We start from the raw sequence: 16,761 nt of genomic DNA on the forward strand, positions 1-16,761 counted from the left end.
CTGCAGAGCTTGTTTATTATTGGCAACAACTGAGACGAGAAAGGCGAAGAGAGGAGCGAAGAAAAACCTCTGGAACAGATGTGGGAGGAAGTTTGATGACGGACAGCATTTATTTCCTCTGATGAATCCTCCTGGTGATTTTTGAACCTCTGAAGAACCAAATGTCTAAACTTTGCTGCTTTTCTTTAACTTCTTCTAACAATCCAGGTGGAGCTTCCTGTTGAGAAAGTGTCCAAGTAAGTAAATATTTAACATTTATAGCACCTTTCACAAGTCAGAAACTACAAAAATAAAACGGTGTACATGTGACATAAAACCAAAATAAAAGTAACTAAAAGCCAATTTGAACAAATGTGTCCAACTCCCTACAAAAGAAAACTAAAATGGGTCAAATATAAATCAACAAAAGAAATAAATGATGGAAATATCTGAAATATGACAAATTTTGTAATGAAATCTTAAATTTTTTTATGTAATCTATGAAAAAAAAGTAAACTTTTGACCCTGATTTGTACATCATTAAAAAGTGGAGGTGAAAGGAAGCTGAAAAGTCTCCAGCCTGAAACTATCAAACTGCTGCATCACTCTGACAGAGCTCCAGGCTGCAGCGTCGCCTCCATCTTTTTGGATTTTTCCAGCCTGTCAGTCGCTGTTGATGGAGGGATTTCCAGCCAAATGTTTCCTCTGCTCCAGCCATGCTTGCTTCTGTTTTTCCTGAACAGAAGGAGCAAATATTGTGCAGCTCACACCCAGTTCCACTTTAAGCTGAGGTCCCTGGTTTGAATTGTCTGATGGTTCTGCTGTGCACCGACATGTGGGCCGGGTTCTCCTGCTCCGAATCCCGTTATTATTTCTAATCTTTTGATCTCCAGAGATGATGATAATCCCGCCACATGCCTCCCTGATTACCGCCGCCGTGGATTGACTCGGCTGTTCAGAGCTCCGGGCTTTTTGCAGAGACGACACCAGCAGAGGTTGCTAAGGTGATCCAGGCGGTTCTGTTCGGACCCTGCAGATTTCTGTTTACAATCACTGAGATCAAACGGATCCAGGTCCTTCCTGCAACTTTTAGATGCGTCCTAAACGTTTCCTCCTGATCAGATGAATGTCTCATCAACGGCTGGAAAAATTTTAAAAATGACATCATGAAAAAGTTCAATTTATGAAACTCATTTGTTGTCATTTTGATGATTCTGGCTTACAGGTAAAGAAACCACAAATTCAGAGTCTCAGATAATAAGAATATGAGATCAGATCAATAAAAATTGATATCTTAGCCGAAATGCCAGGCTTCTGAAAAATGTGTTTAAGTTTTATGTGTCAATCAATTAAGAAATGTAATCAAATTAATCACAATTAACTTGTTTTTATAAAAAGTTTGAAAAAATGTTTTGATTCAAACCAAACATCTCAGTTTTCAACTCTAGTTTCTGTTCAAGGTTGCCATTATCCTGGTTATTAGTGCATTTTTTCCCTCCACTTAACTTTCTATGAACATGTGTTTTCTTTTCAATAATATTTTAATTTTCTGGGATTAAAAATTGAGAGTTTTATTCTCTTTAAGCCAGAATTGTTGAAATAAGAAATAAACACCTGAAATATTTCACTCTGTTTCTGAAACGAAGGACAGAAAATCTAGAACTTTTTCATGAGTCTAAGTTTTGAGACGATTCTGAGTCTCTTTCAGCTGGACAGAGCTGCTCCAGGTCCAAATGTTTTACTATCAGCTCATGTCTCATTGGAAGAAGTGATGTTTGTTTTAGAGAAGGCGGACATTTTTCACCCAGGAGTCGTTACAAACCGAAGGTGACTCAGACAGAAGAGCGGCCTCACCCAGAGCGATCTTTTTATTCCTTTACACTCTCAGGTCTCCTCAGAGCTGGAAGGACCGGAAATCGATCGGATCTCAGTCAGCTCATTGATCACTGGGTCCGTGAGGAACATTTTAGGTGGCTGTTTGCATCTCAAACTGCACACACAGGGAAACCCACAGGAAATAAAACCCAGGCAGACAAACTTTCATCAATAAACGGAATAATTAAAATAAATTTAATGAAGAAAATATAACTACTCATCTCCGTGGTTTAGATGAATGTTTTTAAAAGTAACATTGCAGTGCTGTTAGGAAATACTCTGTCAAACCTAAATGTTTAAAGGCATCAAACTAACTTTGTTAGTTAAATACAAAATGCAGTTTTCAAATGATGATTTCATTTGTTCAAGGAGAAAAAAGACCAAACCAACCTGGAAGTATGAACAGTAATCACTCACCTGATGTGAAGTCTCTTCTTGAGTTCAACTGAGTTCAGTTTCACCAGAAATTTACCTTATTACCTGTTAAATCAGTGAAATCTTTTAAGTAGAACATGTTGCAATGTACTCCTATTTTAAAACAACATCTAATTCAGATCAAATTCAAAAGCACTTCATTAATCCCAGAGGGAAATTAAATGCAGCCTATTTTCATATTTGTTACAATAGTGTGGTTTATAGCGCCACCTGCTGACAACACATTCTAAACATGGTTTACAAAAAGATAGTTTTTCACCTCAAGTTTTGACTAGAAGTAGGTCACATTTGTTTTCTGTGCTCTCAATAAACTAAGTAACAACATCTTTATTCGTGGCTCATCACAGCCGTCCCTTATGAAGAATGAGGTGTAAAAGAGTCCAGTGTGTTTCTGAGCGAGACTGATGTGCTCTTCCTCCACTAAGAGGCTTATCTCATGCAGCTTGTAACAGTGAGAGAACAACAAGCAGCCAGCGGCGTAATAAAACTCAGATCTGGATTGAATCATCAGGCTGCCGGAGCGAGCGAACATCACTACAACAGGAGAGAGAGGAAGGTGAAACCATAGAAACTGTCACACTGCTGCACCATGTGACCAGGAGTGTCAACACCTGAACCTGTGAGAAGGTCAAGCTCAGACATGAACTGCTGGCAGCAGAGTCTTCACCAGGGAAAGCTTTGCAAAAGTTATTCTTCCTCTTAAAAAAAAATCCCACATCAGTCACATAACAACAACTAGCTTCCATGTATTTGGATTTAATGTGACAGATCTGCACAAAGTCGAGCAAAATAGTGAAGAGGAAAGAAATTTGTTGTTTTTTGTTTCTTTTGCTATAAAAATAACTCTTAAAAGTGTGGCATGTATTGTTGAATTTAGGCTAAAAAGTTGAATTATGGTCTCATCAGAGCAGAGCAAGGGGATAAAACGATATTAGATCTTGAAGGACTAGAATGTGTTGAGGATTTGACAAAGCAAAGATAATCTATGAAGCTAATCATGTTCTCGTCTGTAGCTGGCCTGAATAAGTTAATGTTTTTAATGGTCACCGTGCACTAATATTCAGTAAGTGTGACAGTTTAAAATGGAAAGTAAAACGATAATTAATTAAACACGTTATTAAAAATTCCGTTTTTTAATCATCCCTCAAACGCACCTACTGATTAGCACAGAAGCAGAAGTAACGGGTAGAGAGAGTTTAGCGGGCCGGGCATATTTCGGCAACAAATACTTAAAACAGCCGGGTTTGAACTTTTATCGGGACCAGAAAGACGTTATGAAAATGCTTCAGTTTTCACTACAAACAGGGGGAACTACAGCTCAATCTGCAGCAGCTAACTGCTAATGCTAAGTAAGTTACCTTTTCCCCGGATGTTTGTTTGTTGTGTTCAGGATGTTCAGGTTTGATAGTTTGGGTTGTTACTAGTTTTGGCTTTCAACACTGTAGCTAAATGTCTGCTTATTTATTTAAATGATGTCAGTTTTGGTCCAACATACTTAAACATCAGCGTCTATTTTGTGGTCTGTTAGCTAAATGAACTAATACAACTTCCCCCAGGCCTTCATAATAAAAGCTTAACGTAAATTAAGTTCTTGTTAGATTTTAAACAGCGTATTTGTGTTTTAATGTTGGTTGCAGTATATTTAATATAACACAGAAATCATTCTGCGTGGTTAATATGAATGTAATAAAAATAAAAATATTTATTTTCTGTGACAGGAAATAACTCAGCACCTCATAAGATAATACAGCGCAAAAAAAGTTTTAATTTTGGGGGGAAACGCAATTTATTTGATTTTTACCCGAAATAAATTAGGTCAAAAATTATTTTTACCCTGTGTAATGATGTATGCACACATCTTTATTTACTTTTCCACAGATTCTTTATCAGAGTCAAGTTGTTGCTCTTGCTTTGTTGCTCCGAAACATTCTTATTGCTTATCGCTTTAAACCGAAATCTACCAATGGTTTAGGTCTGAACTTAGTATACATGTTCTCCGATATGTAGACTGTTAGTATCTTGTGTAAAAAATTTTCTCAGACGGGGAAAAATATTAATCTATTGTTTGTCCTCCAATATAGCGAACAGGAAGTTTTGGAAATCACCAGACTCTTTCAGCTTAAAAGCACTTATTTCTGTCGTTGATAAATGAGTGAAATCTTTATTAAAACCTAAGATTTTTTAAATCTTCTTCATACACTAGTTGATTTGGTTACTTTAACATTTATAAAGATGCATCCAGTGAATTAAGATTTCGTTGAACAAATGTTAAAGTTGTAAGTTTGAGAAAATATAAAAGTAAAACATTTTTCTAGGTTGTCGTCAGAACGTTTTTGTGATGTTTTAGAAGCAAACAGAGTGAAAGTCAGCCGGAGAGAGAGGACGGGGATGGGAGGAGGGCAGATTATGGAAATCTCAGTAAATAGATGCAACAGAAAATGGAGAGATGGTGAGGGGGTGAAGGATGGAGGGAGAGTAAATAAAACGGACTCAGAGTCTGAAAGCAGCCGCTGATTAAACTCAGGCTGTGAGCAGCAGCCGCTTCTCTTTCTCATCTTCCTCCTTCCCTCCGCGTTTCAGCCACCCATCCCCGCTTCCTCCTCTCCATGCCGGCGGAGGTCTCCGCGGGGCTGCCATGGCGAAGATCCGGGTGTCGTACGAGTACTCCGAGGCTGAGGACAAGAGCATCCGGCTGGGTTTGTTCCTGATCGCCTGCGGGATTCTCAGCCTCTTCATTCTGGGCTTCTGCTGGCTCAGTCCGACGCTGCAGAGCCTGCAAAGCAAGCCGGCCAACTGCACGGTGAGCCTGGCGGTGAGCTGCGCTGAGCTCCGGTGGGGTCAGAACCGCGGACCGAATCCGCACCGCGCTGAAATTATACCGGTTAAAGCGATTAATCGCGCTGCGGGTTATTTATGTTACTAATACAGTTTTAGTTTTGAATAAACTTTTTTGGTAGATTCAAAAATGCACTTTGAAATAAAATATATTTGCTACTTTTTTTTTAGTCATCTGGTCCAGTAAGAGTTTGATTTAGTATGTTAATTATGTTTGGGAGCCCTTAACGGTGCAGTATGCATCTATTTGCATTAATTTTACGATGTTATGGATGCAGACTCTGAAGCTTGGTCGATAACCCATAAAACAGTACATTTAAATGTGTTTTATCGTGGTTTACTTTGGGGATAACTTCATGGTGCCCAGAAGTAGCAAGGAAAGCCATGAATGATTAAGAACTGCACCACACAGTTTTTATTGGCAGTCATTTCCATTTTTTATTATTTATGTTCACAGTTATGTTTTTGCCGGTCACATATTTTACAAATTATATTGATCCTTTTTTAATTGTAGCTGAAGTTTCCAGTTTTATCTAACAGCTTTGTGAGTTGTAACATGCTGTGCATTCACAGCTGATATTCCATTTAGTTGTTGAAAGTGGGTTATTCTCCTCCGCTCTCTGACACCAGCAGGGTCAGATGAGGTTGTTTGTGAAAGTCCCAGTAGATGGGACATTTCTGAAACAGTCGGTCCCGTCCATCTGGTACCAGCAATACATCACATTCAGTCACTTAAACCCCATTTGTTCTGATGTTTGGTTTGAACTTCAGGAAATCAGCTCTGCTAGCTGCAGCATAGCAGAGATCTAGGGGGTGTGAAACGGAGGGTGATTGACAATGCTAAGCCCCGCCTTCTGGCTGTGATTGGTTGTTTTTATTTAGCACTGAGAGACAGCAGAGGAGCTTGGTTTAATTTTTTTCTTCACACATTATTTGTCTCTTTTCAAACTGTCACAACATAGATAGATTCAACAAATATGTTAAAGATATATAATTTTAATAAAAGATAAAAAACATCAGCTTTAATATGACCAGCATGTGTGATACTGTTTAGATTCCAACCTGTTTGTAATGACCAGTTAATTCCTCTAACAGTGAAGAAGGCTGTAGTGATCAGATGTTGCTCAGTGTTGATCAAGTTGATGCAAAGTGATCAGTGGAACATGATTGATCTGATCTGACAGGATCTATAACGCTGAGCTGTCACTCATCATCCAGGGAAGCTTGGTGCATCAAAACCTCACTGACTGCACAGTTTAATTACATTCATTAATTTTAGTCCAATCAGTTTAATGATAAATTAATAGGGTTTGTATCAAATTCAACTCAAAACAGTTTAATTTACTATACTACTGTCCATTCACAGGGAGTTTTATGCCCAGTTACAGTAAATATTATATTGAAGTATAATCATCTGGCTACGCCTTGACTGAACTGAATCATTGACTCTACAGAAATGTAGTCATCCTGCAGTCCAGTTGCTACAGAGATGCTCTGTAAACTCAGTCTATTTAAAACCGTCTGAGGTAATTACACCATTTAGATCCAGATCTGCAGTTTCTGAGTTTTTATGTCATTTTAGGACTTCAGAGTCTGGTTACATGTCAGAAAAAAACGCATGTTAGTCAAATTACTGAAATTTATCTAGTTTTTCTACATAAAGAAACTTCAGCACACTTTTGTTGTTTGAGGAGAAAGTGTGACACCAGCTGCTGAGTGAACCCTGCTCTAATTAAAGTGCTGGATAAGAAAATACAATATTCTCAAAATCAAGTTTTGTTTAATACTGTGACTACTGGCTTTGGGTTTTTTCAATTTTTTTAAAATCCTGCAGTGTAAATCTATACTTGCATAACTGGCTACGTTCACACATCAGGTGTTGAGGTTCAATTCCAATTTATTGCTGAAATCTGACTAATTTTTCTGTCTGATTTCGATCATATTTAATTATACAAACTTCTTTGCAAACCTTTTACATCCCCAAACGTTGATGTCACGCAGCAGCTCGTTGTTTCTAGAGCTAATATTGGACGCCACAGTTTATGGATCGATTTGAAGGTTGTTGAGAAATGGAAGCCGACCGTATCAACGCAAAATCATAAGAAGACAAAGATTTGCTTCAGACATTGTTTATGTCTGAATTTATCGCGTCTGGCTTCTTCTGGTGCCGAATTATTACGCTTGACTGACATCAATGACATAAAAGGTGGATAAAATGAGACGTGATCATTCAGACTACAGAGGATTTGAAAACTATTGGATACATATGAAATTTAATATCACAGATGAAAGTGGCACAAATCAGATTTTTTTTTTTTTTGTGGTGAAAGATCAGACGGCCACTGAAAAAGTCAAATATAAAATGGGGGGGGAAAATTGTATCTGCATTTTCCTGCTGTGTGGATGCAGCTTTGTGGTCTATAGACTTGAAATCAAGATGTATAATAATGACAACAATACATTATATTAGACAGTATTTAGCTGTCTTGTTTCTGTCATCTTTTTACAGTTTTGCTTTAATTCCATGAACATTTTATTGTCATTGTCTTGATTTATTTCTCTTGGTTTCCATAGAAACAGTAATTGCTACACGCTGTGTTTACAGTGGTTAGCAGCTCTTTTAATCTTCATCACGTTTGTGGAAGATTATACTTTGAAGTATCATGTGTTCACAAATTGGACAAAAGCCAAAAGTATACTTAAGTGTTTGCTGCCTGATGTTTGCGTATGATTGGAGAGCTCAGCTCTCGGTGCAGCCATCCGTTTTGGCAGCAGTAAGTCAAACAACCTGATTAAAGGAGACAGACTCTTTTTGGTAAAGTGCTGTGGTTCCCTGACAGCTGACTGAAAACAGAGAAATGTTTCACAAGCTGCTTAACACAACCAACCATGTTGAGCATCAGGATTAGTATTTTTGTGGAGGAAAACAGTTCATTTTTTTCCTTTTAATGAAGATTCAGAACCATGGCTGTGAACACACTTGTCTGTGTTTTCTCACCACTACTTTAAGTTAAAGATGGCGACTTGATCTCAAGGACTAGGAATGGAGATCTACCAACCTTGAAGACTAAAGACCTTGCATCGGCCTAAGCTGTAAAATCTCAAACTTTGGCCTAGACTCAGGTTTTGAAGAAGTCAGACTTGGCTGTAAATAAGAGACAAAGTCTTTATGTCATTGAGTGATAAAACTCTAATGTTGTTAGAGGATCTAACTTGTTTTCTCATCATCAGAAGCACCAGGATGGTTTTATTTTGATGGATTTTTCTGTCGATGGCCACTAATAAATGTAAAGTCTTGTATTAGTAAGAGCTTGGTTTTGTACCAGGAGACCAACATGACCTTTAGTGTTGACAATTAAATGTATTTTTTAAAAATAGTCAAACAGTCGGCCTCAGACAGATGTTTTGTTTCTGTTTTAGTCATTTTAATCTTTTCAGTTGTCGATGAAAAGTGGATTTGTGCAGCTCTTTAGGCTGTGGCATTTCAAAGCCTTTGGGAATATATGCATGAAATGAATTACAGGCTTCCAGCGCCTGCACTTTATGCTGTGTGCTGCGGATGATGAATTTATTCAGGTGATTTATTCGGCTGTTAGCTTATTACATCATCTTGGACTGATGCTCATGCGTCATTTGGAGGGTTTTTCCCTGAGTTGTGCAGGTTCTGGTCATGCGGTAGAGCGCTCTTCCAATGGGCCATTAGCGAATCTGTGACATAATAAATCATAACTCAGAAAACTTGAGTTTACTGCAGCTCTTTGGCCTGTTGAGTGAAGACCGTCTGACTTTTATAGAAGCAGATTAGATTGATGGCGTCGTCTCCGTGTGTTGTTTGTTCATCCGTCTTGTCGTTTCAGACCGCTAATGAGAGGTCATCACTCCTGTAGCAGAGTCCTCTCCTCTCTCATCTTTTGCACAAACTTCTACTGTAGATTGGTTATTTCCAGTTTTCTGGTTTCCATGACAGAATGTGAATCTTCTTTGTAAAATGTCGTTGGTTTTGGTCCTGTTACAAATTGTCCTGTATTGATTGGTAGATAAAGTCTAAAGAAGGTTAATTGCTGCGTCAAAGTCCAGTGGTGAATGTCAGCAGTGACAAAAGACACTTGCATGTGTCTCAGATGTTGCACTGGATATGATAAGACAGCATTATGTTTCTTTATTTCACACACCCAGGATGTTACAGGGTACTTCTCTGAAACTTTCAGAAATTTTAAGGCATTAATTAAAGCTTCCTTCTTTTACTTGAACATACAAAGTGATTTCCCAGAACTAAATATATTCATTTTGTTTTTGGTGAAGATGGTAAATGATTGGTGCTTCTGCTGATCATCCATCTTGTTTTGCAGGTGGTGTCTGTGCTGCGTCCTGAGGAGATGTTTGAGTGTGTTTTTACGTGTGGAGCCGACTGTAAGGGAACGTCGCTGTATCCCTGCCTGCAGATCTTTGTCAACAACTCCGAGTCCAACTCTGTGGCGCTGCTGCACTTCGACGAGCAGCAGCTGGTCCTCAATCCAAAGGTAAACACCTCTGGGTCTCTGAGATCCAGCAAATATTAGAGCGGCATTGACCTCTAACACAACTTTACTGTCAGCAAGCATGAGTGGCCTTTGTTGAAGCTGTTAGGGGAAAGTTTAGTTTTCAGCAGCTGGATTAATCCTGAGTAAGAGAGGCTGGGTAACTAATCTTTTGCAATCATGGCTTCGTCTTTCACTTTGTGATTTCATTGTTTTTTTTAATTAACAAACTTTTCGGGTTTTTGTTTGAGTTTTCTTCGCTCTGATGCAGTTTAGGAAAAGTTTTTCTTATCTCTGTCTTTTATGTTTAGGGTTTTTTTGGTACTAGAAACCTTTATTGACAGTTTCCAGACAGGGAATGGGCAGAGAGAAGGGAGGAGATGTTAACATAAATATTCAAATTCGTATCATTTTGTATCTGTACACCAACCTGCAAATTGGCCGGAGGAGGGAAATCACCCTATAATCTGCTAATATCTACCTGCTGACGTCATAGATATATAAATGATTTCAGCTTTTTGTCATGATTTGTGGTTGTTGGTGGTGAGAGAGACGCCGGGAATCCCAGGTAGTCATGATAAAATATAATTTAATGAAAAAACCAGGAGGAACAACAGAAAATCTCAGGCAGCACTGGAACAGACACAGACGTGAAACGAGGGTGAGACACGACGACGATCCGACCAAGAACACTGACAACAGGTGGGACTAAATACACTGGGAGGGTAATCACAGGAACGACACACAGCTGGGATCAATCAAGACAGACTCAGGGGAAAACAGGACTAGACAGACAGAAACTACACAGAAAACACAGATCCTAACAGTACCCCCTCCTCAAGGGGCGGCTACCAGACGCCCAAACAGAAAAGTCCAAAAACCAAAAACAACCCAGCAGGGTGGGCGGAGGGGCGACGGCAGGAGGGCCAGAGTCCAGAAAACAGTCCAAAACGAAAAAACGACCCAACGGGGTGGGCGGAGAACCAGGAGGCTAGTCCGGCGGACGTTGCCGGCGAAGGAGGCGGACCCCCTTGGGCGGATCCGGCGGTCTCTTCCGCCGGCACAGGAAGCGAGGAGGCGGGTCCGGCGGTCTCTTCCGCCGGCGCAGGAAGCGAGGAGGCGGGCCCGGCGGTCTCTTCCGCCGGCACAGGAAGCGAGGAGGCGGGTCCGGCGGTCTCTTCCGCCGGCGCAGGAAGCAGACCCCCTTGGGCGGGTCCGGCGGTCTCCTCCGCCGACGCAGGAAGCGAGGAGGCGGGTCCGGCGGTCTCCTCCGCCGACGCAGGAGGCGGACCCTCGGAGGCTCAGGTGGGCCTGCAGGCTCAGGTGGGCCGGCTGGAGGGCCGGCTGCAGGCTCAGGTGGGCCGGCTGGAGGGCCGGCTGCAGGCTCAGGTGGGCCGGCTGGAGGGCCGGCTGCAGGCTCAGGTGGGCCGGCTGGAGGGCCGGCTGCAGGCTCCGGAGACTCGGGAGGAGGGCTCAGGGACTCGGGAGCAGACTCAGGAAACGCTGGGGGCTGAAGCAAACGCCGCCTCGGCACGGGAACCGGAGGCAGCGGGGACAGACGCTGCCTCGGTGCGGGGACCGGTGGCAGCTGCAGGCGGGACCCAGGGGCTGGGACCTCCGGCGGCTCAGGGCTGCGGCGACGGCTTTGCCCAGGGGCCGGGACCTCCGGCGGCTCAGGGCGGCGTTGACGGCGTGACCCAGGGGCCGGGATCTCCGGCGGCTCAGGGCAGCAGTAACGGCGGGGTCCGACTCCGGGCGGGCAGAACGCCAGCCGAGTTCCCACCCAGGGATTCTGGCTGGCTGGAGCTCCGCCACAGAACTCCTCCGCTCTAGGTCCCCGCCGCCGCCTCCGTCGCGGCCCACGTTGCCTGGGTGCGTCGAGGTCCGAGGCGAGACCAAGTTCCTCCAGCAGCAGCGGAGAAGGCAAGATCTCTACGTCCTTGTAGAGATCCCGTTGAGCCAACTCCAACTGCTGCTGGAACCAAGCCTCGCTACCCCAAACGCTGGCGTCCTCACCTCTTTTCTGGTCGGATCGTACTGTCATGATTTGTGGTTGTTGGTGGTGAGAGAGACGCCGGGAATCCCAGGTAGTCATGATAAAATATAATTTAATGAAAAAACCAGGAGGAACAACAGAAAATCTCAGGCAGCACTGGAACAGACACAGACGTGAAACGAGGGTGAGACACGACGACGATCCGACCAAGAACACTGACAACAGGTGGGACTAAATACACTGGGAGGGTAATCACAGGAACGACACACAGCTGGGATCAATCAAGACAGACTCAGGGGAAAACAGGACTAGACAGACAGAAACTACACAGAAAACACAGATCCTAACACTTTTAGTTTTTAAGTGAAGTTTATTAGTGGAGTTTGCAGCCAACAGCTTGTCTCTTAAAATCTCACGTTACCTGTTTTCATTCTGAATCTGCACCAAAATAAGGAGTTTGGGCTTTACAAACCGTTGGGTTGACTTAAACTGGTTAGAAAGCATTTAGATGAGTGGAAACTTATACAATAATCCAAACAACAGCACCTGTAGTAAAGGTACGCAGTTCTGAATTAGTAGAGATTAAATGTAAAAAGAGGCGACTGTAAAAAGAGATGAAGATAAAAATGGAGGCACAGCTGCAGTGATGCTGTTAATTTCCATCAGAGAGCCAGGAGTGTTTGCCGGCTCGGTTTTTGGATTGCAGCCGTCTAAATCTATTTCTGCTCAGGACTTCAGAGACACACGAGGCATTTCAAAACCCTCATCGTCATTAAGAAGCAGCTGATGGGAGACGCGTCACATCAGGTTTTCAAGTGAACTTCTCAGTTTGTTTAAAATCTGAGCTGAGCCTTCGTGATCAGGGATCACAACAGCAGACTGCAGTGAAAGCCGCAAATGCCACATAAAAGTTACCACAGGAAAAACTACAATTCTTCTGTGGAGACAGTTGTTGCTAAGGCTACAACTTAGCAATGACTAAAATAATTCTTTTCTTTTGTTCAGTCCTTCATTTTACTAATTAAACGTGACTGCTATCAAACTTCTATGTGTTTACAACCTTAAGGCGCAGAAGAAGAACGTAGATGGCACACTTCGGCAGTCTGATGACAGAAGTAATAAAGAATTGAGCTGTTTATGGATAAGTTTATTCAACAGTGGACGCCAACAGGATCATCACTAGACTGTAACAAGACAAAAGAAGCTGATAAACTATTAGCAATGGCTGTTTGTGGAGCTTTGACTGAAGTCTGCTTGGATGTGAAGTCAGAACCAAGAGTGGTTCTTTTAGACACAAACTGCTTTCATAGTTTCAGAATCATGATTTTCAGTCATTGTTTACGTCGTCTGTCTTCTTCTGGGGCAGAATTATTATGATTTATGATGCATGTTGGATAAAATGCGACATGACCGTTCAAACTGAAGACGCTTTGAATAAAAATCAGATGTCCGATTTAGTTCGAATCAGATTTTTTTGGGGTGGAAAGACTGTCGAGGAAAAATTAGCCGCTTGCAGCTGTAGACCCATTCAGGTCAGAAACATCTCATCTAAGTGAAAAATACATCTGTAAAATCCATCGTCTTCCACCTATTCTAAGTAAGTTGGTAAAATAACGGGTCCAAAAAGTAAAAACAATCCTCCCTCTTCCCATTAACCTTCTGTCCAGCTCTGTTCCCAGCTCAGAGGAGATACGCAGCAGCTGCTTTATGAGACACTTCATCACTTCTCTCAGAACGGGAAACACAAAATACAGTTTGTACAGACAGATCAAAAAGTTTAGTTGTAACACTCAGGTTGTTTGGGTCAGATTTTTCCTGGTTCATGCAGTAAGATTTTAAAATTGTTCTTGTCGGCACATGTTGGGGACATTGCCAGCAATTAGCATCAATTAAAAGCTGCAGTCGGCCTGAAGACCGTCAAGTTTAAAAATATTCTGTTTTTTAACACTTCAGATCAGCTCCCACCTCTGTTGGATGCTAGATGGGAAGAAAACAGTGGCCCTTTTAATACCCGAACATGTCTTATTCAGTGAAGTAGAGATTATCATTTAATATGTTAAGCTGAAGTCTGGGTGTTATTTCCAGAGAGCAGTGAACGCAGCACAGCTGGTGCATTCAGGTGTCTCCACCATCTGCGGGATTCAGACCAAAATAATAAAACGGCACTACATTAACCCAGAAGTTTACTCCCCTCCAACCTCGCCACACGGCTGGGCTGTCACCACGGCAACAGAGTAAATATAGAGGGCAGAGATCTCGCATCGGCTATGGCGCTCCGTCGCCATAGCGACCGATAATGTGGAGACAAGGAGAGAGAGGGAGGGCAAGTCACGCTTCATTCAGGAATCCTTTAATCTCCCCAGAGGGAGAAAGGAAACCTCTGAGGCTCCGCCCACTGCTTACATCATCATCATCATCATCATCGCCAGGTTAACCTCAGGGATTAAACTCTGTTTATCCTCAACCAATCACACAGGAAGGCAAACAAAAACACAAACAACCGCTAGGCCATGAATGAATGCAGAATTATTATAAAGAGTGAAAAAGTAATCAGCAGGAAAACTGTTCAATGCGCTGTTTTGACATTTTACTGTTATTTTCACATTTTAAAGAAAAGTTAGAAAAAAAATGGCCTAAATTATGTATGTTTTTGAAAAGTTGCTCAGATTTACTGTATAAGGAATAAAGTGAATTATTTTTTGTTTTTGATCAGTAACAAATTGGTTGTACATTTTGGATCATTATCCTGCTGAAAACTGCAGCGATGTTCAGTTTTCCACAGAATTTCTGATGCTGACCACTCCGATGAGGTTCTCAGGCTTTTTGGAAGAGAAACAATCCCACAGCATCACAGATTCTCCCCCGTACTTAGCAATGTGCTGTCAGGTGTTTAACTTATTCTGGGGTCCAGCTAACAGGACCCCAGAACTCCTCAGTTGATTCCTAGTAACCGGATCGCTCCTAGAGATGTTTAGTATTAAAATAAACTCTCCTTGTTTCACATCAGGATGTGAGGAATAAGAAACTCCACAAGTCTGATAAAAAAAATCAGAATTTTTTTTACTTTAATAACGTTTAAAATCACATCAGGAATTAACGTTGGAGTCAGGATAATCCATCTCTTGTTACCATGGTGACGTATCATTGCCTTCATTTATTTGAATCATCAGTTTGCTGTCAGGTTTACTTTATTTTAAAGTGTAACGTTTTAAAATTAAATTATATTAAACATTAATTTAGGGCTTTAGCTGCTCAACCGCTCATGGCCTCTCAGCTAACGCTCTCATTCTCCGGTTGCCTAGCAACAACCTGCTGAGTAACTGGCGCAGCAGCGGTTTAAGGTTTCACCACTGTGCCTCATAACTGCTTCAAAATTAAAAATGTGAAGTGAAAACTGTAGATAAAACGGAAAAGGCCACGCCTCCAATTTGGCTGTATTTTAGACATTTAAAACAAAAAACTAATCAATACTTATTGATACGGACTGATATGAAGCGATTATATTGTGATGCGTTTTTCAACATTATCGCCCAGCCTTGTATTAACTTAGTAATTATGTTGCAGCCTGTTTGATGTGGGTCATTAGCAGTTAACCAGCTGCAGGTCCAGTAATACAGCTAATGAGTGATCAGACTGAACACTAGAAGTTGTAATATTAATTGTAGAGAAATGAAAGCATGAAATTTGAGTCCTTCAGCATCAGAAGTGACTGTAAATACAGTGAACTACAGCTCTGCTGTCTGTGCAGCTGTTACTGTATTTGTGACTTCTAGCTGCTAGAGCTGACTGACAGCAAATAAACAGAAAATAAAGAACATTTCATTTACCTTTAACTCCTCCTGAGCTCTGTGACCTTTCACCAGCAGACACGCAGGCAGCATTAATTGCAGACTCGTCTGAAATGGACTTTGTGGATGTAAACCAGCTGACTGAGAGCCAGATGAAGAGAGTTTTTCTCCCAGTTAATTGGTGTTGTGTCTATAGGGGGCGGTTAGTTAATGGAGCCGCCCGCAGACTAAATGACTGACATGACATTAAGATCTACGTCAGCTCACAGTCTGTGTATGTGAAGCAAAGATGTTCAAGAAACAAACCCAGGAGATGGATCACTACACGTCCTTAACATGAACTAGTTCTTAAAACTCAGTTCAGTTTGGTTAATGATTCATGTTCATAGTTAACCATCTAAACCTTTTGAATTGAGTTCACATCTTCACTTTCAACATTTAATTCCCCAAACTGCTTTTCTCATTCATGTTTTTAATGATTTTTTTCAACATATTTGACAAAAAAGTGCTATTGTAGACACATTGTAAATACAGTCACCTTTAGCCTTTGAGATTTGTTTCTTTTTTCTCTTTCAACTGGAGTTGAAAAGCTCAAAATAAAACTCAAAGTCTGATGTTGCATTCCAGTTGTAGTCAGAACTGGGGGATTCTGATTTCCCAGTTGGAAAAATAAACTGGAACGCCATACAAAGTTGGATTTCCAAGTCCCACTACCAAAGTTATGACTTGAAAGGCCAACTTCCTGTTTCAACATGGCCGCTCCTCGCATCAACACGATACAGTGGAAACGTGTTTAGCGCCTGTTACAGTAACCTGAACAAACTGAAAGTTGTTTTTGCTTATGGAAAGTAAAACTTAAAATGATGAAGAGTTATTGCAGACAATGTTTTCTGGACGCCGCCATGTTTGAAATTCTGACATCAAACCCAGCTCTGAGTTCCCATTTCCCAATGAGTTAGCAACTCATTTCAACAATGTTATGACCACAAAATTAAAATAAATTCAGGTCACCTCCACATATTTTTGTCTGTGAGGTTGTTAAGCCACCATGATGTTTGTTTTTAATGAAATCTTGATCCTGCATCAGCTGATAAAATCACTCATTCTGTTGTTACGGTAACTTACCTGCAGGTTGGTTGGAGAAAATGGTTCAGTGCTGCAGCTTTTCTGTGCATCATTTCCCTCCCATAACTCAAAATGAAAAACAGTAAAGTCTGACTTCACACTTTGTGAATCTGCTGATCAGAGTGCTCTAATTTACATGGTAATGCATCAACAACACACTCAGGTTTGATGGTTTTGTCACATTTTAATTAGAGCTGCAGGTCTGCATGGT

General features: G+C 41.3%; 1 protein-coding gene across 1 annotated transcript in view; it reads left to right on the plus strand.

Moving 5' to 3' along the window:
• Positions 1-3,457: 3,457 nt before the first annotated feature.
• LOC106909096 (calcium-activated potassium channel subunit beta-4-like) overlaps positions 3,458-16,761 on the plus strand; it is a 31,132-nt gene continuing 17,828 nt past the window's right edge. The window contains exons 1-3 of the mRNA XM_088003415.1: positions 3,458-3,638; positions 4,870-5,089; positions 9,474-9,644. Of these exons, the coding sequence (XP_087859541.1) occupies positions 4,925-5,089; positions 9,474-9,644 (336 nt within the window). The 5' untranslated portion in view covers positions 3,458-3,638; positions 4,870-4,924. The remainder of the gene's footprint in view (positions 3,639-4,869; positions 5,090-9,473; positions 9,645-16,761) is intronic.

This window comes from Poecilia mexicana, unplaced genomic scaffold (assembly GCF_051168715.1).
Source record: "Poecilia mexicana isolate PSO_F unplaced genomic scaffold, ASM5116871v1 scaffold_23, whole genome shotgun sequence".
NCBI classification, from domain to species: Eukaryota; Metazoa; Chordata; class Actinopteri; order Cyprinodontiformes; family Poeciliidae; genus Poecilia; species Poecilia mexicana.